The 27033-nt window shown below is 40.8% G+C and overlaps 1 protein-coding gene across 4 annotated transcripts in view; it reads right to left on the reverse strand.

Moving 5' to 3' along the window:
- The window catches only part of crybg1a (crystallin beta-gamma domain containing 1a), a 39977-nt gene that overhangs the window by 11507 nt on the left and 1437 nt on the right, over window positions 1-27033 (reverse strand). For 2 of the 4 annotated variants that reach the window (XM_086126665.1, XM_086126668.1), the window contains exons 2-7: window positions 11960-12101; window positions 7749-9079; window positions 5270-6309; window positions 993-4621; window positions 687-725; window positions 465-583 (exon numbers count right to left, since the gene is read on the reverse strand). In XM_086126665.1, coding sequence (XP_085982791.1) covers window positions 465-583; window positions 687-725; window positions 993-4621; window positions 5270-6309; window positions 7749-9079; window positions 11960-12101 — 6300 coding nt within the window. Of the gene's footprint in view, window positions 1-464; window positions 584-686; window positions 726-992; window positions 4622-5269; window positions 6310-7748; window positions 9080-9953; window positions 11870-11959; window positions 12102-27033 lie in introns of those variants that run through there. The other 2 variants (XM_086126667.1, XM_086126666.1) reach the window with 2 other exon arrangements.

The raw sequence follows: 27033 nt of genomic DNA on the forward strand, positions 1-27033 counted from the left end.
AGTGGCACATCAACCAAGCATGGGAAATAATTCCATCTAAAATTAGTGTCCTCAGTTCCCGAACACTTATTGAGTGTTCTTAAAAGGTGATGTAACACAGTGATGAACAGGGCCCAGTTCTTTGGGAATGTGTTGAAGGCATCAAATAAAATTAAAAAAAGAGTGAATATTATTACCCTAAAAGTTTGTGTTTGAACATGACGAAACATCTTGTCTTTGTGTATATTCAATCAAATATATGTTGGAAATAAGTGACAAAAAAATGTATTGTTTTTATTTACATTTTACACAACTTCCCTGCAATTGTAATCGGTGCATTACCCCAGTACGAGCCCAAAGTAGTAGACAAACTATCACCAAGTCACACAATAATTAACACGGCAAAGTAAAAGTAACTCACACAATAATTAACATAACTCTCTTAATAAATCCATATGAACTTTAGATCAGTAAAGCCCGCTTACCATCCTCTGATGACTCGTACCAAGATGACAGGAGAGAGTTTCATCTGTGTGGCATCCTCAACGTCACTACATAATTCGTAGACTTCACCACTGACGTTGTCATGTTCGTGGATGAAAAGCTGGACCGGGACATAGAGGTGATGTTACGATCTGAGGTGGCAGCACTGCTTTAATTATGTGTAAAATGTTCAAACAATGTATTGAGGTAACATTTGCTTGTACCTTTCCAGGTCTTTTGTGGAACCCCTTGACCACAGTTGTCTGTAAGGAAACGTTAAAATGGCTTATTTTATGTGCTGGTAAAATCAAACAATGTAAATATGAAACACATTTGTGATTTGTTACCCTTCTCTTCATGGTTTAACTTAGATATAACAACAAAAAGGCATCCGGTGACACTGAAACACCACAGGGAGTAAAACTACTAAACAGGCATTACATTTACTGCACTACAATATAAAAGTCTTGGATGCATCCTTCCCTCTTACTTGCATCAGACTGAAGAAATTCAAATCATCAAAAGCCTACCTTCAACTTTTTCTTTGGAAGATTCTTTAGGATGTATTTGGTGGCCGGAGGTAGTTCACCATTATTGACTTTAGGCTTTAAAGCCTCGTCCATAGTAGAATGTCCGTCCGGATTCTGCCTGGTTTTAAGTGCTTTTGTAAAGTCCTGGTCAGTCTCAGCTGATTCCTTTCTGTCCTCGGGGTTATGTTGAGGCGCTTTGATTTGAGAAACCAAGGGCAGAGAAAGAGGGGAGGGACTAATGGTCGATTCATTGGCGGCATCTTTACTACCACCCACAGTGCAGTCTGTACCGCTCTTTGTCACACCCTCCGTAGCCGATTCGTATTCAGGAAAGGGTGCATCAACTGCTTCCTGCGTTCCAAGCGAGAGTACTTTTTTCTGTTGTTTGGATGAAGTGTTATTTTGTTCAGCGGCCGCTTCCTCTTTGTGCCTCTTACTGGACCGAGGGGAACTCAGTAAACTAGACAGGAGGGATATCCTTTCGAATCGGGATGATAGCTTCCCAGGCTCCTCTCCATTGTTCTGCTCAATCGCTGGGGCCTCTTTGACTTCAGTTCTTCCTTTTTCCTCCTCAAGGAATTCCCTTTGGACTGTGGATGTGGAATTGACTGGCTCGTGTTTTTCCATGGTTCGCCCGTGCCGGTTAGTTGCATTTTGTTTTAACACCATTGCTGGAGATGGGTCCTTGAAACCTTTTCCGTTCTTTCTCAAGCCAAACTGGAATTCTTCGGGATCAAAAGTTTTCTCAAAATGATCCTCCCTAATGGCTGGCATTGCAAAAGGGGGAGATGGGGCCTTTTTATGTGGGTGCTTCTTAAGAGGCAGTGAGAAGGGAATGCCACCTGCCTTAATGCTGCTGATGAAATCCTCAAACTCGTCCGGTTCAAGAGATTCGTCTTCGCTGGCCGAGGCGTCTGGTTTCCTTCTGTTGTCCTTTTTCTGTTTGTGATGATGTTCCACGTCTAACCAGCTCGATGGCGACTCCACCTTTAGCTGAAGTCCCACAGGTGGACTCAACGATTTCACTGCAGTGGCAAGAGGCGAGACGCCATTAAGTGGTGGTTTTATTGGCTGCTGGGAAGCATTCAGCTTTTTAGCTTCTTTATTGGCATATAGTTCATGTGTTGTCCTTTTCTTTTCTTTGGTCTCTTTGGCCTTCTGATCAGATGGGCTTTGGAAACCATCAGTGGCCGTGACTTTTTGTTCTCTGTCCTCAATCTGACCGGGCTTTAACTTTTGCTTCACAGTTATTTGCTCATCTTTTTGTTTAGACACTCTCTCCGTGACTTCTTTTAAATTAGCATTTTCTTTCATATCAATCTTACCGGCGTCTGTTGTACTTGTGAACAAGTTGGTCGGCATTTCAGAATCACTGGCCATTTTCTCGATAGGTTCCGCCGGCAACATTTTTGCTTTACTTTCTTGGTTAACTTCTGACAATTTGCAACCTGTGTACTGATGAGAGTTTTCATCCGGTGTGCTGATCTTCTCATGATCAGATGTGATGTTTACAGAGCACTCTTGGTTTTGGAAATGAACATGACTGGTTTCAGCACTGTCAATTACATCCCCAACTTCATCATTATTGGTGTCAGTTGACGCTTCATCTTCCAAACGTTTTAATGGAGAATCATTTGATTGTCGTTGAGAACTTTGAGTAGACGATATGTCACAAAGTTGGCTTTCCAGTGCTTTTTCAGCATTTAATGCTTTTGCCGTATCGGCAATTTCATCATGGTTGCCAACACTCTTAAGTTGTACTCCAACAGGCTCCGTTTCGTCTCGGCTAATCACTTCAGAGTTGGAACTCTCATTCCCTAAACTTTTAATTGATGAGGCATTTGTTTCACCATCTTTATTAAACTCAACTGTCTTTATTTCCTGTTGATTCCCCCTTTTAACATAACTGTGCTTGTCCTGAATTTCATTTTGACTCCTGGCTATCCCTTCCTGAGTTAGCGGTACATTGCATGACAGTTCTTTCCCCATTGGCTGCTGGGATTCCTTAGCTGCACTAGTAGCTTCCTTCGAAGAATCCTTAATAGCTTCTTGGGAATCCAACGTCTTGGTTGTACTTCCACACGCTGTAGTTATTTGTTCTGCCTTCTGTGCTTGACTCTTGTACTTTTCGGCAGTGTTGACTGTTTGTCTTTCCTCCTCTGTGGTCAGCGGTAAAGATTCATTTTCTGATGTTAGTTGGGTTGATTCATTTGGCGTGGTGACGTCTTTGTCTGCTTCGCTCTCTGTGCTGAATGCCTTGAGCTCCCCGATGCACTTGCTGCCCATCACTGCTGTGTCATTCAGCTTTTCACTTGACTTTGATTCTTTTTCCTCCTTTTTAGACTCTTGTATTTGTGAAAGGGGCTCTTTGTCCAACTGACTTTCAACATTCTTGGAGGCCTCATAAACAGCTTCATTCTCTGTGTCCGCTGGTTTCGTGCCGACCTCTTCTTTGCTTTTCTCCCCTCCTGTAGCATTTTGTATGGAATCTGTGGCCAATGCCGATGGCAACACATTTTCATTCATTGTATTTGTAATTTGATCCACAATGACTTTAAAATCCTTGATCTTGTCAGTGGTGTTTAAAGAAATTGAAGGTGTCGCTGAAACAACATTTTCCAGCTCAGAATCATGGTCTTTTGAAACAAATTCAGTTGGCGCTACACTTGCATTTTCTTTAGCTGGTTCAATGGGAGCGCCTTCCTGGTGAGAGGGTATAATGTTGTCACATTGATGGATGTCATCCCAGGAAGGGTTCACAGAACTATCCGTTACATTATCTGGAGATGCATTAACACCCTGAGCTATCACGACTGAATCTTCTTCCTTTTCCAGTTTTGTGTCATTTGTGAGCTGGGCTGTCTCTGAAAATACCTTGTCCGTTACATTTTCGGTTTGCAATTCCATTGCAGTACTGTCACATTGGGGATGAGATGCATTTTTTGTTGAATGCTCTGGTTTCAGTTGTTGTAGTGCTTCATGCTCTTCTCCTGGCCTATTAATCTCAGAACTGAGGACCGCCTTGGCCGGTGTTACCTCAGCTATTGTGTCTTTTATTGGTTTAACTTTGTCTTCAAGTTTTACTATAACCACCGTTTCCCTTTCTTTGATTATCTGAGTCTTTGACATGCTTCCTTTAGGACTGTTATTGAGGGCCTCTTCAAGCCCCTGTGACTCTCTTGTTTTCCCTTTGGTTTCACGGGCACAAGAATGATCTGTGAATGTCACACTGTGCTCTTTCTTGTGAGACACAGATTTAAGATGAATTGTATCCACAGCAGTACTGTCTTCCGAATGATCTGCCTCCACACTGTCTGCAGATTTGTCAGCTGTCTCTGTACTGCTGTTGGGATGAACACTGTCCTCTTTGGGTATAAACATATTTGATGTATCACCGCTTGAAACATGTTGACTTTTCCTTGATTTATTATTGGCGGGGCTCCTCTGGCTTCTTGTCGGGAGCTTGCTTGGAGATGGGGGACCGGGACTATTTAATGGAGACTTCGGGTTTTGTTTGATAAACCTTGAGTCTTTTTTATCTTGGCTGGTGACAAAAGGAGTGTCAGTGTCCTCGTGGCGTTGTCTTGTTTTAAAGATGTGACTCAATTGTTTTAGTGATAAGATGCCTCCTGTTGGGCAGAAACACACAAAAACACAGAGACACCATCAAATGACAGACCATCACACGCTCCAACCCCTACCCAAATTTCAAGGAAGGATGTAATTTGTCGTGCATTTCATAAACAACTTTTCTTGAGTTGGGAAGAAAAAGTAATTTGCAGTTTTGACTGCTCGTCACAAGTAGTCGCCTTTGAACAACACGTATATTGTACATGTATTTTGTGTTGAACATCACAAATAGAACCTGATTACACACATGTTGGCATGCAAGAAGTGATGTCAGAGAGAAGGGGCACACAAACAGTTGTACACCTGATGAGCTAGCATTTCTCCACATCAGGACTTGAATCCAATCGTTCCAAATCCCAAATATTTACAGGAGAGCTACCGCAGCCCCAATATAACTGCTAACCGGTGAAGCAGAAAAGCAGAAGCGATTCTCTGTAGAGGACTTAGCAAGTCGATTTTTTTCATCTAAGCTTATTCTACAGCAAATACACAAGTATCAAAAACATGTAGTCTATCAATTAACCAGCATCAATCCAGTTGAACAATTAACCAGCATAAATGCAGTTAAAATCCACTTTTTTTTTTTTTACAAAGCCAATTTCCAGGGAACAAGAAACCTATGGACTCTATCACAAGTGTTCTTTTACCTTTCTTGGGACTTCCAGGGGGAGGAGAGATATTGCTAGCAGCTCTTTCCTCACGTGCTGCTGCTGGCTGGTCTGGGCACTTCTGGGCTTGTTTGTGTCTGTCTGTGTCTAATCGAGGAGAGGTAACTTTTCTGGAATTGCTTTCATTTGTTTTAGGTTGGTCATTATTGAACTTCTTAGTTGGAGATGAAACGGGCAGCCGGCTCTTTGGCATCATGGAAGCCTGTTTATCCTTATTGGACTGTCCTATTTTAAGATCCTCTTCCACTCCATTTACTAAGTCCATATCCGTTGGATTTTCTTTCACAGGTTCTGTCAATGGCCGGCATAATGCTTTAGTAGGAGAACTGCCACCTGAGCGAGTATTTATTTCAATTTCCTCCTCGGAGCTTTGTTTTCTGAGACTTTTGGTTGTCGACACTAATGATTTAATAGATTCATTTGTTAGTCGCAGGTTTTTCTGTAGTTTGGGAATGGCTGAAGGGCCATCAGCTTCTGTTGTTTTATCTATTGAAGATGGTAATTTTATATCACCATCTGATATTTGCCTTTTGGGGATTCTTGACTTTGTGAGACCACTGGTGGATTTGTCTTTTAACGGTGTTATTGCAGGGACCGTTTTCTCATTGCTTTGTTGCTTTAGTGGCAGTAGATCACTGGGTCTTGTAACTTTAATGTCCTCTGTGGAGCCCTTAGCTTTTGTTGCCACATTTTTGGCCTTGTCTCCTGCTGTTGTTGCCGAGGGTCTTGCTATGCTTTCAGTGGTACGCCGGGTTTCAGCTACTACTTTAACTCCTGCTTTAGTGGCTGTTGCCTGGTTATTCCCATTGCCTCTTATTCCAGATAGCCCGGGTTGTAGTTTTGCTCTGTGCATATCAGGGGTTGCGAGGCTATCGTCACTTTCAGATGTCTGAGAGACAGTGGTTTGTTGAATTAAAACATCAGATGCGTTTCTGTCTTCAGTTTCATCGTATGCTGTGAATGGCGTTGTGTCTGCATGTCTGTTTGCATCAGCGTTGTGGTTTTGAAGCCGTAGCAATCTGCAAATAATGAGAAGAATACATAAGTAGATGCATCATAATCTGCCCCAATGAGTAAGGGAATGATATGCTTACAAAAATTACAAAGCTTAATCAGCCAAATGCTGATGGCCTCACGTCTGTCTGCACGATAACCCGAAAGGAACGAGATACTGTATAACAGAGGTGTCAAACTCATTTTTGTCGCAGGCCACATTGTAGTTACGCTTTGCCTTGGAGGGCCGTTATGAATTTTGGGAAACCATCTAGATGTTTAATCACCTCCACATATTACATGCATAGCACACAACAAATTGATGAATAACTAATTTTAAAGTCAGAAGTCAAGAATAATGACTATTGTTGTGGCTTGCATCTGACAATTTTGGTTCAGACTTTAGCAGGCATCATCGAACTTGACAAACTTGATTTGCTTTCGCGGGCCACATTAAATGATGTGGCGGGCCAGATCTGGCCCCCGGGCCTTGACTTTGACACCTGTGCTGTATAAGGACGCAGGTGCGATGAAACAAAGAAAACAAAGGAAAACTATTTTCTGATGTGCATTTTGTTATTGTTGCAGTGCTTTAAGTGCATATATCTGCATTTTTTAATTTACATTTCCATTAGCAGTGCAGAATTCTGATGTCACTGGTAACCAAGAAGACTGAGGTGACGACTATGAAATTTTCATACCATTTCATCTCTGCTACTCGCAATAGGCTTGCTTGTGTATGATGCCATTGCAAATGATTGACTATGAACTAAGACAGCCTCACTCATTTGGTGAATCTGAAATAAGTAATTTTGTAAATATCTGAGTAATATTTGTACACCTTTTTAAAAGCTGTTTAGAACTTGATCCGTAGTACATTTTCGTATAAGGAAAAACAATAGTAGAGGTATTTTGATTGAGAAATTCATTTTTTTTCACGCATCAAAAAGAATATAAATTTGATCAACCACAAACCTGGCAAAAGAATCGCCCTGCACGGTATATTAATCAGACATTCTTCAGGCAAACCTATTTACCTGTATCAGTGTCTGTGCATATTCTTTACAATTGTAATGTAACAAATTAAGTGAGCTGTAGTCGCGGGTTGTCAAATTTTGTAATGACTAACTTACTCAGTGGGAGAAGATGATCCAAGACACGCATCGGAATGGTGATGATTTACACTCAAGTTGCAGAGTACAAAAGTCATGGTAATGTAATTGCATCAGAAATATTTGAAGCCTGAAATGTTTTAAAACTGGCACCACTCTGTATAATTAGACGCTCACAATATCAATATTTCAGCGCTTCAGTCATTGCGTGTTCGCTGGTACAATAGCACATGGGAATCCTTAGATCAGGTTGCACGAAGGGAGGCTGAACTCACCTGCTTTCTTTTTCTCCATTCAAAGGGACTTTTCAAAAAGAGACCATTAAAAAAAAAAAAAAAAAGGCAGATACTCACAGGGTTGTCTTTGACTGCCCAGAAGTCTTTGAACTGGAATCTTGCTTGTTCCCTTCCAGACTTAGCGCTGGGCTACCATGCATTTCTTTAGCCACAACCTTGGGCTTTGAAGGCAGATTCACAGTCTTGCGTGTAACACAAGTCTCTTTTGACCCTTGTTTCTCCTTAAGTGGGTGTTTCTTTGAGTCTGTGCCAGTGTTAGGCTCCTCCGACTGTCGTAAAGTAATTTGCAAATCCCCGGTAGTTGGCGTTGAGGACGACAACTCTGGCAAGCTGCTCGTGGTGCCTGTATTCCCTTGAGGAATGGACTCATCCTCAGGAAATACTGTGACAGGTATGGCCAGCACGGCAGGCGAAAGTGGTATGAAACACTCCTCCTCCTTCTCCTCCTCCATCCCAACGTCCCTCATGTCCTCCCTCCCATTTCTCTCCTCCTCTACGAGGTGAGTATCTACTAATATGGCTGTGAAGAGGTGAGTAGGAGATTCACTGGTTGGGACTTGGTTTCCTTCCGGTGAATGGCTAAGTGCTGAATTTTCCCCGTCAACATCTGGAGCACGCTCACGAGTCGAGATGAGGTTTGCCGCGGTTGACTGAGAGCTCAATGTTATTCCCTTTAGGGATGTGCTGTGGATATATTCTCCAACTTTAACTGATGTTTTTGTTGTCGCTACACTTATGGAAGTTAAGTTAGGTGACTTAGGGCCTGCAGCATTGTTGGGAAAGGGAATCTGAACTGTTGGCAAGTTGGATGGCTTTTTAAGAGCACCCAAAGTCCATCTTTCTGCCTTGTTCATTGTGACATCGTCCAAATTCATCTGCAGCCTTTTGCTGACCTCATCCACCACTGACTCTGCAAATCCCACTTCTGAATGTGGATCAGAACAAAGTGGCAAAGTGGTGGTTGAAAAGTCCAGAGCAGTGGGAGTCACATTCCCTGAATTCCTTTGACTACCGCACACAGGAACCTCCCGCACACTGTTAGAGCCACTGCTGTTGGAGTCTGCAAATGGAATATCTGCCCCATCAGTCAAAAGAGAGACCACACTCGAGGCACTGGGGCTGGAGCCTTGGCTGAGGGTATCTCCAATCTCCACTCCTGCTCGGGGTTCGGTCTTGGGCGGCTTGTCATTTTTTCGCGAGGGAGTGGGAGTCTTTGAGCCATCTTCCTGTTTCAGCGGGGATGAATTTGAAGACAAGGCGGACGTGGGCGAACCTGGACAACTTGCATCGACCAAAGTGTTTAAAGTCTCATTGCCTCGGCTCTTCCTTTTCTTGGGTTTGAAGAAGTGACTGAGACGATCCAACACACCCCTTTTTTCCTCTGAATTCTGACAAAGGACAGACAAGATGCAGACACAAGATAAATGTCCAAGTGATGACAGCGGCAACACGCCCATGTTGTCTTTAGATTACAGTATCTAAAAGCAAAAATTCAACAAGTAAATAATTCAGAGTTTTCTGTTTTTAAACAAAATATTCAGCCAATTTGAAAAACAGATCAATATTTCAGACAACTGCTTTATTTAAAGTTTACGTGTAAGTAATATAAAATCAGTAAACAATGTAGTTCAAGTATGACGACTTGAATTCATTTACATTGTTATTTTGGATACCTTTTCTCCAAAATAAACATCTCGACAGCCAAAGACAACAGCCAAGCTGAGATGAATAATTAATTTAGTAGATATAAATATATTATAAAACTGAATACAAAGCTCAAATGTTATCGTCTCACCAATTCATGAAGGACACAATCCCAATTAAATGAGCTCCAAATCCAATGCAAAGGGCTGGATGAGGTGTTGGCACATTAGAAAAGATCATGTGTGTTGTTGTTGTTGTTTTTTTTTAATCATACTGAGAAGTTTTTCTCTTTAGTTATGAGGAGCAAAATATTAGAACCTCTCTGTATGTTCACGTGCAATTCTTCAAACTAAACTGAAAGTACTTTAATAATTTTGTTGTAATTTTTTAAATTATGAAATACCAACGAAACATTACTATCCGAGTAATGATATATAGATTATCAAACTGTGCAAGTGTATGTTTAGTTTATGCATCTTTTCATTTTAAATTTAAAACGGAGCACTGTTAGAGGCAACAGCTGTGACGAAAATGGGATCGGTAATAATCCCATTTCTGACTGTGATGCCAATTATTCACAACCCTATGAGGAGAGTGTAAGAAAATCAAGTTACATACCATTTGACTAGCTGGAATCGTTATTTGCAGATTAAGTTGGAATACATTCAACCGGCACAGACAATCTTCTTTAGAATCATTCCCAAAACAGCTGTCATAGGAACCATCTCAACATGTAGTTAGTCCTGCCGCCTACGAGTGACAACAAACAGCTTTGGTAGCTTGCGGCTCTTTGAGCAGCGTGCCCGTCTTGAGGGCATGGCCATTTGCATTTGCAGCAACGTTGTGAAAGCATTGATGAAAATGGCGTCTCACATGGCAAACGAGCAATTTACAGTACGAGAAAACTAAAAGGGTGTGGAAAAGAGGGAAACCCCACCCTTCCTCAGCTTGAGGGGATCGCATGATATCTTTTTTCTAGTGTCTATCATTTGTTCCGCAACAAAAATCGATGTCGATCTTGCTCTTTCAACATGGAATTCAAACACCAATTGCTAGGGGTGTGTCACAACGGTTTTCTTGAATTTCTGGAATTAAAATGAAAAAAAAAAAACACCTTTGGTACACCACAGTGCTAAATGTTACCACAATTTGACTAAACAAACAGCAACTCATGGCTGGGATTTCCTGTTCATGTTTAAACAGAATTTATAAAAAAACACCCATGTGACCTCTGTTAGATGTTGAATTTCCATTTTTCCCCATTTATGCTACCCACTCTAACACTGTACTGTGCCTCCAAATTTTTTCTGACACTCACTCAATCCTCCACATGGAAAAACGTGTTTCCTCAGTGAGCATTTAATAACAGCTACTTGTTGTTCCCCGTCGCCCAAAAAATGTTTAACCGCTAATGCCTCCACTTATACTGATTCATGAGCATTGGTCAACTTAAGATAGGAGGAGATTTTATATCATGACAGAGTGCTTCAAGACAAACTTCCTTCAACCCAGATATGCAACAGCGCACAGACAAACCCTCACATTGACAAGTAGACTGACACACACGCACACACACACACACACACACACACACACACACACACACACACACACACACACACACACACACACACACACACACACACACACCGTTTTGGGCTCAATGAAAGTACTGTCTCTCAAAGTTCAAAGGAAAGCTTGAGCTGAATCAAATGTTTCACATGTAAAAATGAGTGGGGTTTTTTTTTTCCATCGGCAACAGCAATGCAGAGGTGGAAGAGCAGGATTTTCAGGTTCAGGTCGTGATATAGCCCAGGGGAAATGACATCCCACGGGATAATATTCATCTTGTCTCGCACCGGATACTATGTATGTTAGGCTATCTGACACGTTAGCTTGCGACCCCTGCCGGCAGAAATGAGTTAAGACTGTCTAAAAGTGACGATACGAATCAGGATTTAAAAAGAAAATGTGGTGACAAATAATTGAGCGAGTCAGGCAGAATAATTATACAGAACTACATTAGAGACCAACGGTATGCAGTGACAGCTCTCTAATTTGATTCAGCAGACAGGTGTGGATTTGATTTGGTGCCAAGTGCAGCAAAATGCAAAGGAAACTTGCAACATTTGCTGGTGAATAGCAACTAAATCAAGCCAATGCAAAAAGCAATGCAATCAATTCGACATTGTAAAGTTAATCAGTAGCCACCTTGTTTTGATGCAATTATTCTATTCGAGGTCACAGCAGATGGGCAGGATTGAACTGGACTTTCTCTAGACTGGAGTTTCTCTAGTGTCTACAAATGGTTGACCGCATTATTAGAAACAACAGCGTAATGCAGTCCAACTGAATTGTAACCTCAAATATTCTGTAAAATTTCAGTTTAAGATGTCCTCATCGTCTGGATTTTATAACTACCACTTGTTTCACTACACTGCACAAGTCAGTCAGTAAATAAGGAATGTTCACCCTAAAATGTAGAGGATAGCAGTTCTAATTATGCATCAATATCAAACACAGAAACCAAACTTGAAACGGAACAATGCAAATCACAGCAGGTATCAGGACAGGAATAGGATGTGCACACATTTTGAATTTGATGGACACGAATTAACACTGACCTTGAAGTACTTGGATGGCGAAGTGGAACCTCCTTGCTGAGGCATGTTTAAGTAGATCATGGAGTTGGAATCAGAACGAAGGTCCCAGTCCGATTCAGTCTGGAATGAGTACGCTGTTGAAACACTCATTTGGTCGTAGCTCCTGGTAATAAAGCGAGGCGGGAAAGAATAAGGGGATTGGGGAGGTGCAGGGGGGCAAAGGATATGAGGTCATTAGCTTTCCCCCCCCCCCCCCCCTCTCACTGTTCAGTGAGTCTTGACAAAAGATTTCACTCAGGCTTTGCTGCTACAGTATGTGCCACTGAATAATGATTCATGTTCCCATGCCAAGTTTTGTGTTGCGAGGTGCAATGCTATTTAATTGTTTTAACTCTGCCGGCCTGGATCTTTCTGCATTTGAGGAGAGTTTAAATGTAAAAAAGAAAGAGAAAGAAAACTAAACTCAAAGGAGAGGCACAATATGACCCTTGGCGGGCAACATCAAAGTAGGGTACCACGTTTGCCGAGCAATTAGAGGGCCTTTGTGGATTCTGGCTCATGCGTGAGACATGAGAAGCGTTTATCTGCTGCTGCAGACAGTGTTTTACCGCAAAATCAGATTCACACTCTCATAATGTGTTGTGCTAAATGAAAATAATAAAACATACTCATGTGATAAGGTATTACTGTCCATCTACATTCATTTTGGGTCAAGTCTGCTTGGAATTTCTTAGACAAGATACACGTGAAAAGAAAAAAGAAAAACAAAAACTCAGAGCCAAGACAGGAATCAGCAATAAGGCGCTTTCTCCACAAGGGGGCAGAGGCAGAATGTTTTTCCACTCACCATGAGCGGTCGTGGCTTTTTAGTGTACAATATTTTGAGTCAGGACTGATAGTTGTCCTGAAAACTTCCAATCACCTCTCAGTTAATATGCAAAAAAGTTTAAAAAAAAACAAAACATTGTCAGTCAGGGTTCTGCCTTGTTTTGAATACCAAAGCAGAAGAGGAGATACAGTGTATCATCTTGACATTCTTTGTATGGTTGAGTTGCTCAGTGAACTAGGCACACCTCACTTCACCCATGAAATGGATGGCACATTTTGCTCAAATGTAGGATCTCTTTTTTTTTTATTCCAGCATTTACTGTATGTACAGTATGGGGCCCAGTGCACAAAGCAAGGTGCATAAAGACATACGATTAGCTTGTTGCGGAAGTACCTGAGAACACAGACCATCAGCAAGCATATTTTACATCACTGCGATTTTGAGCCAGGTTTGGATTGACCACACAAACTTTTTCTCAAAACATTCCACAGACACACTCCGAATACCTACGGCAAGGCTTATCGATTTAGTCTACATACAGTTTAAAGTAACTGGTTGTCAATTGCGGTGAGACTAATGTGGTCATTACGTGTACAGTATTCCACAGCATGGAGTGATCATTGCGAAACATGTACGTTTTGAGTGTCTCTGCATCTGGCATTAGGGTGTTTCTCTGTCGATATCCTCAGCATGTGAAATTACTTAGAACTTAACGTGGAGTGCCAAGTTATCGCTGCAAAAACATGCGGATGTGCTCTTCGGTGTCACGGTGAATCCATGCCTTTATTTAGCATAGGTGGTCAATTTTGTATTTTACTGAAAAGAACAAAGAAGGCCAGCCCTGATTTAACCTCACTGATGGTTAATCATTGAAGAAGCTCATGATTACATTAAGGCACTGCAGACTACTTCACAACTCAAAATTAGTCCTTATCAATATTAGAAACGAGCACATGGTGGGGTCAGACAAAAACAGGCCTTTCAATTAATGAAAAATTATGCGGGGAAGAGTCACAGGTTGCGTAAACTTTAACACTGCCGGATTAATTGAAGTCTGTATTTCCAAAGAGTGCGACGTATGCGATCGTACAGTGTGTCATTCTAAAAGTAATACTAGTCAATGCGTCCCCATTTCAAGCCAACCCCTGAACTTGCTTCAACACATTTGGGTAAAATCTACCTTTCTGTCAACACGAGCACAAACCCGCCCCAACTTGTCTGAACTTTGTCATTGCAGAGCACACAATAAGACTTCTTTTTAGTACATAACACATGAAAAGGTCATGTGTAATGTTCACTGCAATGGCACAGATGCACAAAGTGCCTTTTACGATCTCAAAAATAGGTAGACACCTTTGCAGGGAATTCCATAGCACAGAGGGCTAAATGAAACAACAGCAACTGAGAAAAGAAACATTGAACGCAGGGCAAGGGCCAGATCAGTGTTGAAGAGCTGCAATTCTTTGAACCCCCCCAGTGATGCACTGTATGCATGACCTCATGCTGTAAACTTTGCATGCATAGAAGGGCCAACTACAAAAGCCAAATGAAAAGGTAGTGACTCTTTACTGCTGCTACTTCTCCCTAACTGTTTTACTGGTACGATGGACAAATGCTGTACATCCATCCATCCATCCATTTTCCGAACCGCTTGATCCTCACTAGGGTCGCGGGGGGTGCTGGAGCCTATCCCAGCCGTCTCCGGGCAGTAGGCGGGGGACACCCTGAATCAGTTGCCAGCCAATCGCAGGGCACACAGAGACGAACAACCATCCACGCCCACACTCACACCTAGGGACAATTTAGCGCGTCCAATTAGCCTGCCATGCATGTTTTTGGAATGTGGGAGGAAACCGGAGCACCCGGAGAAAACCCACGCAGGCCCGGGGAGAACATGCAAACTCCACACAGGGAGGCCGGAGCTGGAATCGAACCCGGTACCTCTGCACTGTGAAGCCGACGTGCTAACCACTGGACTACCGGGCCGCCCCAAATGCTGTACATTTAACAATAAATTGTGGGAATCACTTCACCAGTTTATTTTGATTGAGGGCTATTAAATCATTTCCCATGAATAATACGCAGATTTTTTTTTCGAAAATTAGAAACAAAAATCCAAGATCCCCCCCATTGCACAATTGTTGATAAAATTTACCCATTCTACAGACATTTACGAGTACCTTAAAGGAGTACTGAAAGTCCAGCATGATATTTAATGTCTAATGTCACAAATGTATGTAATATATGATTCAGAATAAGAAAGCAATTTTTAACTACTGTACTTGCATTGAGGATTGTGCTTTTTGCAATACTTGTGGATTTTAACTGTACAAAAAAATACCTCCCTCTATACACTGAACTGCTCTAACTACTGCGATGTAGCACAACCAGCTAAACACTTAACAGCTGTCAACAGTTCCTCATCTTGCCATTATAAACAGGACGTTTAAACAGTCACCGAGTGCCACAAACACACAGGTCTAACAGTTAATATAGACCGCCTTCATGCATTTGAGCAAGGCAGTGAAAAGGAATCACATGCTCTCTCTCTCTCCAGGGTATATGATTGAATTTTTATTGAGATTTTCTAACATCCACTGTACAGAGAAGTCAGAATCCGATTGGCCAATTATGCAAATCAAACAAGGAATTTACCTTCCCAGTTGTAACCCGCCCAGAGAAGCAAACTCAAACAAAAACAGAAGCATGCAATTGCTGCTGTCTAGTCTGTCAGTCTGTATGATCTCAGATCAATGAGTAAATGGCCATTTTTAAAGAAAAAAAAAAATCTAGAAGCAATGTAAAACTCATTTGCATGTTGAAACTTGAGTTAGAGTTCAGACAATTAGCAAAGGTTCTGTCTCATTGCAAAATAATTCACGCGACTTCCTGAATTGCTTCAGATTAGAGGAAAGCAGGCACCGATATGTCTGATAACATGAGGCCTCGGTGTTTGTTTAGAAAGCGCAACTGTGTTTGGGAGTGCTTGGAAAATGACAGTTTGCCAGATGTTGGGTGTGTCTGAAACGCTCCACAGACTGCAGCCACTTCACTTCCCTTGGAATTCATAACCAACAGGAGAGCGGAAACTGAGCTAAAGTGTTCATAAAGGCATTTCTTTTACAACTGTAAAAATGACACGGTATGCCAGTTTGCCGGTGACATGCAGTGAGCTATTGACTAAAATGCTGGCTAATATTGAATGCTGTACTTGTTCATTTTCCTTGACCTCTTCTATCCTTCTTACGCCATCGCCGCTTATGAGTTTATATTCATCACATAAGCCTCCATTCTCCAGCCCCTGTGAATGAATGCTCATCATTATAAGGAATAGAAGCTGGCTTTTTCTTCAGTCTGGTCATGCAAATTATTATTGCAACAGATAGCCATACTCAAATTAGAAATGTGCTCCTACCTATGTTTGCTAAATAAATCAAGCATACATATGACATCAACATACAATGTATGTTCAAATCGCGTCATCCGGTTAAATCCTTCTCATGTAAATAAATAAATATCCCATTCTGGATTCTTACACGGGCATTTTTAAAAGCAAGGTGTGTGCACATTTGAGGTGGCTTCCCCGCTGACGCGCTCGTGATGCCCACTCGGTGCATTTTGGTGACGAGTGAGCGCTCATGCAATTTAACATTATAAATACTGTTTATTACCGTTATAAAACACAACACGTAAGGTCGGTTGGGTCTCGAAGTATGAAGCGATCGCTAGCTTAAAACATGGAGACGTACTGATTGAAAATGAGTGGATCTTCCATGCCATGGAACAGAAATGAACGTTTATCTGTATAGCACGTTTCATGAGCAAGGCAATTCAAATTAAAAACCTTAAAAGAAAGAAACCTGGTGTTTGTAAGGACTCAAACTGCACCATTTTGGATCAGCAGCCAGATTGATTTATTTTTACACCTGTAAAAGACACCATTACAGTAATTTAAAATAAAAGCAAGAATAATTTTTTTTCAAGATCTGTTTTTCAGGTGGCGATTAAGAAATGGCTTTTAAGTTAAGTGGTTGTTAAAATTCAGGTCTGAGTCAATGATTTCTGGCTTGATTTGTAGCTTTCAATGACATGAGTTAAGGTGAGAACTCAGACTGGACCTTTCCCTTTGGGGCCAAAAACAATCACTTTTGACTGGCCTGAATTGTGCTGGAGACAATTCTGGTCCATCCACTCATAGTTTGATGACTTAATTAAAGTTTGCTTGTCGACAGCCTTTTTTTAAGACCATCAGGAGGGCCAGGGACTTTTTCCTCACTGATAAAAACTGTTGACGTAGTTGGGGTGAACGGAATCCATTTCAGGCAAAACCTCAGAACGGAAAGCATTTACAAGGTCATCAACAGAAACTGAGGGGACGCTTGGTGATGGTGTCAAAGCTTGAGTGAATAATGTATACATTTTTTTCCATCAATACATTTTCCGATTTCCTCTGCTCCACGAAATTGTGTACTGTGACAACACTCCAGTACATTAACGGCAATGCAACGGTTATGCAGTTATTATAACAAACAAGAATTTAAAAAGGCCTTTAACATGAAATTGTGAGCCTGATTGACGATCAATAAAATCTGCACCCCGGTAAATATTTACCCACAGCCCATTTTGGGTCCAGTCTATTTTGGACACACTGGTAAGGGTTACTTACCCTTATTCACAATAATCTATATTAATTACTCCATTTTCATCTTCCCAGTAACTGTAGTGATTGCTGACACTTTGTAAAACTCCTTTGATAGAAGCAATTGAGGAATTATGAAATGTGAAGAGAAAGTATTTGATGAGATCGCATACCCTTTCCAAAGCTATTCAAATGTTTTCTCAGGTGAATTATACTATTCGGACAATCCTTTAACAATAAGGCTTTTCTTCTGCTTCTAAAAATCCCAGTTGGACTGTGTAAAAAAAAACACTCCTCCTGATACAGGCCCAGATTTATGCTTGTTGTGAATGCTTTGTTGTTCTGTGTGTGAGAATATGATGTGCACACCTTCAAATACAGCAAGAGCATGTGTTTTTGATATGCCTGCCGTAAACCTTAAAGTTGCGGCATTATAGAGACCAGATGGTTGGAGGATCGTTATCTACAATCTTCAAAGTTTTTTGTGAATTCTGTAATATTATCTATTCAAAATATGATTTGAATGTTTTCATAGCCCTCCCAAAAGCCAAAGATATTTTGAAAAGACACAAACCCAAAAAGATTTCTCATTGTTGTGTGCTACTCCAATCTGAGCCAGGAATCCAACAGATTTCCAAGAACAACGACTTGCACCTTTGTGATGTAACACAAATCCCACTCAAGGCGCTTCAAGTGAAAACAAATACATTTGTTATTTTCTGATCATGCTGCACAGTTCACAATGCTCGACATCAGGAGGATCCAAACTGGAACATCTGCACCAGATGGTTGCATCAAAAAAGAAAAAAAAAAGAAATCCACATCCCAAATTCACGCTTGAACCGAAAGATAATCTCTATCAATTGAAGAGTTGGGATGAACACTGGTACTGAGCATTGTGGTCAGAAATTCACATTCATCCTCCTCCTATATGATGAGGCTTGTTTCATAAGCAGCAATTAGTGCAGTATCATCCCGACAGCCATGTTGCCACGTAGTTGGTGTTTAAAAAAAGTTTGCATTCACTCTTGATCAGGGGTGCCCATTAGGTCGATCCTGATCTACCGGTAGATCTAAGACAGGTCCCAAGTAGATCCAAGGAGTGTCGAGGAGAAAAACAAACAAACAACCATTTGTGTGTCTTTGTACATGTTAGTAATATATTTTTTGTGTTAATATACACTGCACCCTAATCATCTTATCAGTCTCATTTTCACAAAAAAAATATTTAAAAAATAAAATAAAGCAGGTAAATCTTAGATTTACGGTGGCGTGATTACATCACCGGAAGTTGTTAGCGCTCAGCAGTTTGCAATTGCAGCTTGTGATCAGAGCCGTTGCGCTCTATCTTTATTGTCATGATTCTCATTGAGAGTTGGCTACGTGTACAATTCACCGAGGGCACGGGCAAAGAATAGGAATCTTGGAGGGCCGAGGGAAGCACTTTAAAACGGTACGTGTGAGCTACGATAGTTAACAGGCTGCAAAAGTGCGTCGCATGCCTCCGTTTCAGGCTGTTTCTCATCATGGCGTGCGCACGTGTGTGTGTGTGTGTGTGTGTGTGTGCGTGTGCGTGTGTGCGCGTGCGCCGGTAAGGGTAGATCCCGGGAGGTGAGTTAATCGAAAAGTAGATCTTCGATCCAAAAAGTTTGGGCACCCCTGCTCTAGATCGTGCTGTGTGGAGAAATCCGGAAACACCACTCAAGAGGAAAGAAGAACACTCTACAAGAAGTGAAAACCTGGCTGGAGAAACACTCGATCCCAGCACAAGAACAAGCATGAAAGAAAGGTGATCCATTTGAAGGTTGATGAGATTACGTAGCTGTGAAAATAAAAACCAGCCAAAAACAACAGCATGAACAGTGCACACTGTTTCAGGTTGGAAATCACCCCACTCACTTGGGCTAAACATGTAATGTCACATTTCACAAGCTGCTCCCTGAGGCGATTGATTGCGTTCAATCGGCGCTATTTTTTCTAACATGTTCTGATTGCAGTACAAAAAAAAATAAAATACAAAATTGCAAAGAAGCCCAAAAATGTGTAAACGCCATTAAAATGTGAATAGAGAGCCACAGTTTGTCCAAATTAATGATAACCCAGGTTACACCAACAGGGGATTTCCTTCTTACAATAAAGCACGAGCAAAGCAAATCGTAGCTTTTCGAACAATCTGACCTGCATCCTGCTGACCAGGTGAAGTCCTACAGAAAAAGAAAATATAGATCAAGTGGAGGATGACCTGTTCCCCTTTCCTGACTCAGCGTATGATAACAAAGACAGCTATTTATTGCAAACTGCCGAGTTATTCCTAGGGGTGGGGTATAAATACTGATTCATCAAACCATTGCAATACTTTGACTTGCAATTCAATATCGATTCAGCAAATCCCCTGAATCGCAAATCAAACTGAAACGAATGGCCGCATTCACATGCAAGGACCTTTGGCCGTACAGGGTTGTAAAACATATTTGAAGACAGCGGTTTTGGATTTGTTGAAGTCAGCAGGGAGAGTACCTCTTACATGGAACGCGTGCCTGACCCCTACACGAGTATTACATTTTATTTCATCGAGAATAAAAACTATATATTGTTTAAGTCTTTCGATACTTTGTTATGTCCTTGTTTATCGTAGTTGCTTGTTATTGATAATACGAGTGTAGCCTGTACTATCGGAGACAAATTCCTTGTGTGTTCTATATACTTGGCCAATAAAGATGATTCTTATTCTGATATCAAGTGTACATGCACTTTTATTGCTTCAATACAGAGCTGTTGTCATATGTTTAACTTTTGTCCTCCATAAACACAAATACGACATATGCATGTCCTTGACTCAAAGCCGAACAAAGTAACTGTTCACAAAAATAATTTCACCAAGATTTAACAGAAAACCATAACCATAGAGGTTTATATGCAAATAAATATACATCCATATATTAGAAAAAGATTGAAAAGTTCTGTTGTCATGACACCCAATTGAAGGTAATACCGGCACCAGCACATCTGCAAAGTTGTGAAGTGTGACAGTGTTGATATTTGACTTTAATTTAATCCCACCTGAAACTAAGCATATAGTGGACAATTGTGGTCATAGTAATAATTCTGACATGCAGACAGTGCATTTGTGACGTGTCAATGATGTGTCGCATTTAGCACACATCTTCAGCAAAGGACCATATTGACGAGACTATTATAGTTGCTTGGCTGAATACATACACATCCAGTTAGTAACAAAAGTTGAAAACGGGGGAATCGGAAAGCTCTTTACTTCATGTCAAGGGATATAGTGTAGTGTTGGTGTTTTGGGCACAGAGTTCTGCATATTGACGGCTGCAACCACCCGCGCACACGTGACCGTTCTCATTGGCTCATCAGCTAAGTTACCCCCCAAAACATTTCTACCTCTTCTCATTTTGCTTCTTTGTCATCTCCTCTCTACTTGATGGAATTTCTGTTGAGAGATGCTCGCATGAAAACAGAGGAACGAGGATCGAGGAAGGTGCAATAGAGGAATGACATGAGCCCACACAGTCACTGCCATCCGCTCAAACAACCCCGGTATATTCACCCCACGAACCAACACAAGACATACAGCACGTGTTTCCATCAGTGAGCAGCGAGAAAAGTCTGTCAGTGACTGACCGAGAAGGTCTGTTGGTCCTGACCCTATTAGTGACGATTCCAGTGATGGACAAAAACCCACTTCCCTGGGTGCATATTCCTTCAGGTTTTTTTTTCGTTTTCATCACCCATATTGTGTAAAGACACAATATGGGTGCCGATATGGCTGTATTTTTCCCCCAATGTTTTTTTTTAAATCAATTTAGAAGAAAAAACATAAAACACTGAAGCCGCAAAACTTGAAGTTCGAAGTGGTGAGGGATCACTGTATATACCAGAGAGAGAGAGAGAGAGAGAGTTCAATATCAGTTGATATGAAATACAGTATGTGTCATGCTGGTTGAAGTTGACAGTTGAAGCTGTTATTTTTCCACTTGAATTTATTTTGAACAAAGGCTCAAACTCCGGGAGCTGGCAGTTTGTCAGTTTGCACTTTTGTTAATTTGTTACAGATGAATACAAAATTCAAAAGTACTTGTGGTATCTGTTACTTGGTCTCAGTATCGTTGACTACTTGTGTTTAATTCTCGCACTGGCATCGGTCTGAAGAAAAGCTCTATTGAACTTACCTAGCTGACATAATATACTAAATATAATCAATTACAATTTTACAATTTACAAACAGAGAATTTCACCTGCACTGTCCAGTATCCCGGCATTAACATCACGGCCGCATTGGTTAAACTTCGGACTAAAAAGTAAATTGATTTCAAGCCACTCAATCGTTTCAGATTGCAGTGTTCTAAATAAACCAAATACGTCCTTCAATCTAATCAGATGCAATGAACCGTTGAGAAAACTAATCGTTACGCCCCTAGTATTAGGATTGCACTATGACCTACCGATATCTCACTTCTGTATTGAAATGTGTGGAGTCAAGTTAAAATTGCATCATTAATCTAGTGAGCGGACTCTGTACTGCACCGCGAACATCAGTTTGAAAACATACATCCTGTAATCAATAGTGACAACCAGTTGACTTTAAGGTTCACTAAAAGTAAATGCATGACAACCTGTGTGAGAGAATCGAATCATGAGCACTTTACAGGCATTGTAAATGAAGGAATGTAAAGTTAGTTTAAAATGATCTACAGCTGGTCTACAGCTATCCAAAACTGGAAGCACAACTGGATACGGGAGCTATTTTGCCCAATCTTGCAGGGACTACCTGATAGCTGGGTTGAATACTGTCGGGGTCATAACCAGTACACATCACAAACAACTTAGTGAGAGCTTGGGTGTTTTGGTCTGCACCTGTGTGCAACCATGTGTTCACGCCTGCTTGAACAAACTGTTCCAGGTTGGTAAATAAACGACAGCTCAACTTAACAGAGCCAAACAAGGCGGTTTTAAAAGCCCACATGACATTATTTGCTGAGCACAATAATAATGAGAACATGGGCATACTAGTAACTGTTTTTTTTCTTATTTAAAGGCTGATAACACGTGTTTGTAATTCACACAGCGTTTTAGTTTAAAAGGCAATACAGTGTTAGCTAACTTAACCCTGACAAAGGCTTGTCGAGTGCGCTGGCGTGAAATGACGCGTGCATGTAACAATGGGTTGCGGCTCAGGCCACTCAGCGCCGTCAATCATGCACAACCCCATTTTAGCCTCCAAGCACACCTGGTGTATTACTGTGTTGATGACTCGAGGTTTGGCTTCTGGTAAATGGCTGCATTATTTAGGTCATGAAATGTCAGTCCTTCCCATCAATCAGAAGTTGGTAGAACCCCAAATTCCTCCAGAATATCAATATTTCAACCACAGTATCTTAATTTGTTTTTGCTTTCTGATTTTTATTTTTTTTTTTTGGTAAGTTTAATTTTTCATCATATTGAATGTTTTTCAGCGTTTTGTGGAAGGATTGTTTGGGTTAATTTTTTTTTTTTTTGCTAATGCATTTCAACGGACTGTTAGTTGGGCACAGATTTCCGCTATTTGCAGGTTGGCTTGGTCCCTATTCCCTGGCAGTAACGGGGCTCCACTGTATCAGTTGATTAAAGACTATTATATGCCTTTAACTTTGGGTAAATCACTTTCCTGTTCAGTATGACTGTGCCACAGTCCATAACGCAGGTGTGGAATGAGATAGCTAGACCACGCGGAGTCCTGAAATGAGTTCAAGAATATTTCAGCTGCATTAGAGCATCACACATTAACATCGTTTATCAGTGGGCTCTAACCCCACAGATCCTCATTAAAGAGGGAAAGAAATCCCATGAAACCACCCAAATATTGCAAAAACCATAACAACTGAAATGTAGTCTCAATCTCATAAATCAGGAAGCAAAAAAAAAAAAATCAATTTCACTTTGAATCCGTTAGGGCCGGCTTGTAATTTGGAATGTGAACGATTGATGGCTTTGTTATCTTTTTATTTATTTATTTTCCATGCAATAACTTGTGTTTGAAGTTGCCGTGGGGCAAATTGTTTACAAACAATAGTACAGTATTCAAAAGTGTTCCATCACGCAAGAGGAAGTTTCCCCTCAGTTTTCTGTTGGTTTTACACCCTGTGACATTACTGTATGTCTTACAGTATACATGTATTCATTATGAATGATCGGATTCTTAAGTACCGATTGAACAATAATTTGCTTCAACCAAGCAATTTCACTGGACGAGAGTCATTCCATGAATTATTATAGTAGAGCAACATCAACAAATACTGGTGTTCTGTATTGTTTCAGTTAGCCTGGCAATAGAGTTTTGCATTGAGTCAATTCGCATTGCTAGTGATGTGACTGCGCCTTTTAATACAGTGTGCCGTATGGTCCTGAAAATACAGGACACCGTTTTTCACTTATGTTTTCACGGTGGCCTAATCTACAATAACAAAGTAGTAATGTCCCAATTAATTTAGCAATTTACGTGAAAAACTCTTGATAAATGTAAAACAATCCAATGTAAAAGGGAAGAAGGAGGACTTTGAAATATTTTATGTCGATACTGTCGAGGATCCCCTGTAATAATTTACGCGCTGTCCTGGGTGCATGGCTCACTATTGGATCCCGACACACCCGTTAAGAATCACTGATCTAGATGTTCATTTTGGTGAACAAAACCCTAAAGTTAACCCTTACCAACTAGATTGGGCATTTTACTTTCAAAAGACTTTTGGCAGTGGTAGTTTTCACTGCCAAAAAGGACTTTCAGGAAGGTGTGTATTTAAAAAGACTCAACACGGTGCCAACATATAATTATACTAGATCGTTGCGACTACTTTTGCCGTGTGTACTCAAGTACTTATTATGACATCAAACTAACATCTAGCTTTTTAAACTACTAATTAAGTGTTTTCCAAAAATCTGTATACATCTAGAGGGCGGCCCGGTAGTCCAGTGGTTAGCACGTCGGCTTCACAGTGCAGAGGTACAGGGTTCGATTCCAGCTCCGGCCTCCCTGTGTGGAGTTTGCATGTTCTCCCCGGGCCTGCGTGGGTTTTCTCCGGGTGCTCCGGTTTCCTCCCACATTCCAAAAACATGCATGGCAGGCTGATTGGGAGTGAGCAAATATGTTGACAATCTATGAACTGTTTAGAGACATGGTTTAAATTCAATTTGAACATTCCCTTACAATATCAGCCTGTCAACAGTAAGCATTCTCTGAAAGCATTGAGCTTTTTCCATTGGCGGTCTCTCCCTATAATATTTGTTTCTTATTTTTCTAATGATCAACTGATATTCAACACCTTTTCAGTCCTGGCCCATCACCAAATATATTTATTATGAAGAATATATCTGCTTGCAGACGTAGTTGCGATGTACAAGATGGTATTTCTGAAATTCAGCTCTGAGTGAAGTTGTTCGTAAGCAGGTTCAGAGACAAATATATTTTTTTTTCCCCAAGTAAACCTTGAGGAAATGCAAGACAAAGCAAGGTGAAATAAAGAAAGAATTGTGGCACAACTAAAATCCCGTTTTACTGTCAGGTATGGGATGGGATGACTTATTATGTCAGTAAACAAGTGGCAGTGCTGATGATCTCCGCCACGTGCGTCTATGAGTCAGCAGTGTTCCATTTCCGGCTTCTCTGCGTGACATTTAGCTAATGTGCTGAATAAGTTGCCTTTAGTTAATTACCGATGTGTCATACCTGCATTACAGGTTTCTTCAAAAATCAAACTAACCGTTGTTATTGCAGGTCAATCTAGTGACAACAGAAGTAGAGTGAAAGCAAGGCCACCATTTGTCCAATTGGTTTAGACAACAGACGGGCATTCATTCAACCATATTTATTTATTTATTTATTTTAAATACTGTCCTGCTTGTCCTCATCGGGGTCACGGTTCGAGTGAGCTGGAGGCAAGCTGTGGTTGCCATTCCATTGTATGGTACAAATAGACCAGCTATTCACACCTATAGTCTTCAAATTAACCGTACATGCATGTTTTTTGGAAGAAAGTCACAAAATGCCCGCAAGGAAAACACCGCACAAGGAGGCCAAAGCTGTGAGGCAGCTGTGCTAATCCATATACTGTACCAACCAGCATGTTAAGCAATCAGCATTATAAAGCTATTTCTCATTGTAAAAATATCGTGAATAATTCAGAATGTAATTAAATTAAGGCTTTTATCAAGACATTGTGCAGTTGCTAAAACCTGTTGCAATGGCATACAAAAACATGTCGCCCCTCGGTAGCAACCAACACCTTCTTTGCTCCCTATTACGGCTGCTTTGAAATGGAAATGCATTAAGACAAATACAGTGCAAAGTTTGGCATGGAACACTTCTCGAAACATAACAAAATTGTTGAAAACGCGAATAGTCGGAAATAATAGCCATAAGGTATCCAAGGCTGGTTATGTTTGCATGACAAACCTGCTTTCACATGTTGACGGGCTCCTTGCTCGACAAGAACCAGGGGGCTGGGTTTATGTTAATCTTGTTTTATTTGATTGATGTAAATTAAATGGATGCAAACGACCTAAGACTCTGTGACACATCTCAAGGTTTTTCCCCCTTCCTTTTTTTTCCGTAATTAAGGCAGACTAGTTTTTCCATTTCTTCTTTGATATTTGAACAAGGAAGTTCAGGTTTAATTATGATGAGGATGGCTGGGTATAAAGCAATGTACTCCTGGGTTGTTAATTCGGTGTGCCGACTAAATGAAAGATATTGCAAGTACACTACAGCTATACGTTCAAGTTTGACCACAACCTGTGCAGTGAAACATTGACTTTGCAGATTTTCAAAACCAAACTGCCCAAATATTATTTAGAATAATTCATTTCAGTGTTCAAATGTCATGAAATGGCTCAGTGATGACACACAACACTAAATGGTAACGCGCTTATTTTAGGTTCAGCCATTAAACAATGACTAATCGATTATTAAATGAAACAATTATTTTTCATTTTGGAATGCTCGTTTGATGCTCGTTGAATAAAAGACAATACTGGATTCATTTCCGTTCACGAGTTCCAGGTCCCCATTGAGGATCTGTCCAATAAAAACACAAGGTGCCGCACTTTGGTTGGATGATGTTGAAGGGCTAGCGGCCTGCCCATGAGACAAAAACAATGAGTCACAATTTACATTTGAGCTATAGATTAATAGCATTGCTCATGAGATTTAGGAGGAGCCTTGATGGATGCTATCTTTATCTGTTAATATGTCAATAATTTTATATTTTGAGTGAGGGCCACTTTAGTCCTCGTTAAGACACCGCTCACCATGAATGAAAACAAAGATATGAATCCCCGTTTTTTAAAAACATCTGCTGGGATTTTGCAACAATGAACAGCCCTTCATAATGAAAGGATTTAAGATGGTTCTTTTTCATTTCAACTCACTGTCAGAATAGAATGTGCCTTCCTTTCGCGCATTCACAATTTGATTATGCATACCATGGTCATTGGTGACCTCTTGGTATGCATAATCAAATTGGTGACCTCACAAGTACTCTTGCACAAGAACCTAAATCTCAAATCAGTTTTGATGATTCAGAGCATGACTGCAATGTTCCTTTCGGCCAGGAACGGTCTGATGCTCAGGGT

Source organism: Hippocampus guttulatus, chromosome 13 (genome assembly GCF_054856545.1).
Source record: "Hippocampus guttulatus isolate MCC_2025c chromosome 13, RoL_Hgut_1.0, whole genome shotgun sequence".
Classification (NCBI taxonomy): domain Eukaryota; kingdom Metazoa; phylum Chordata; class Actinopteri; order Syngnathiformes; family Syngnathidae; genus Hippocampus; species Hippocampus guttulatus.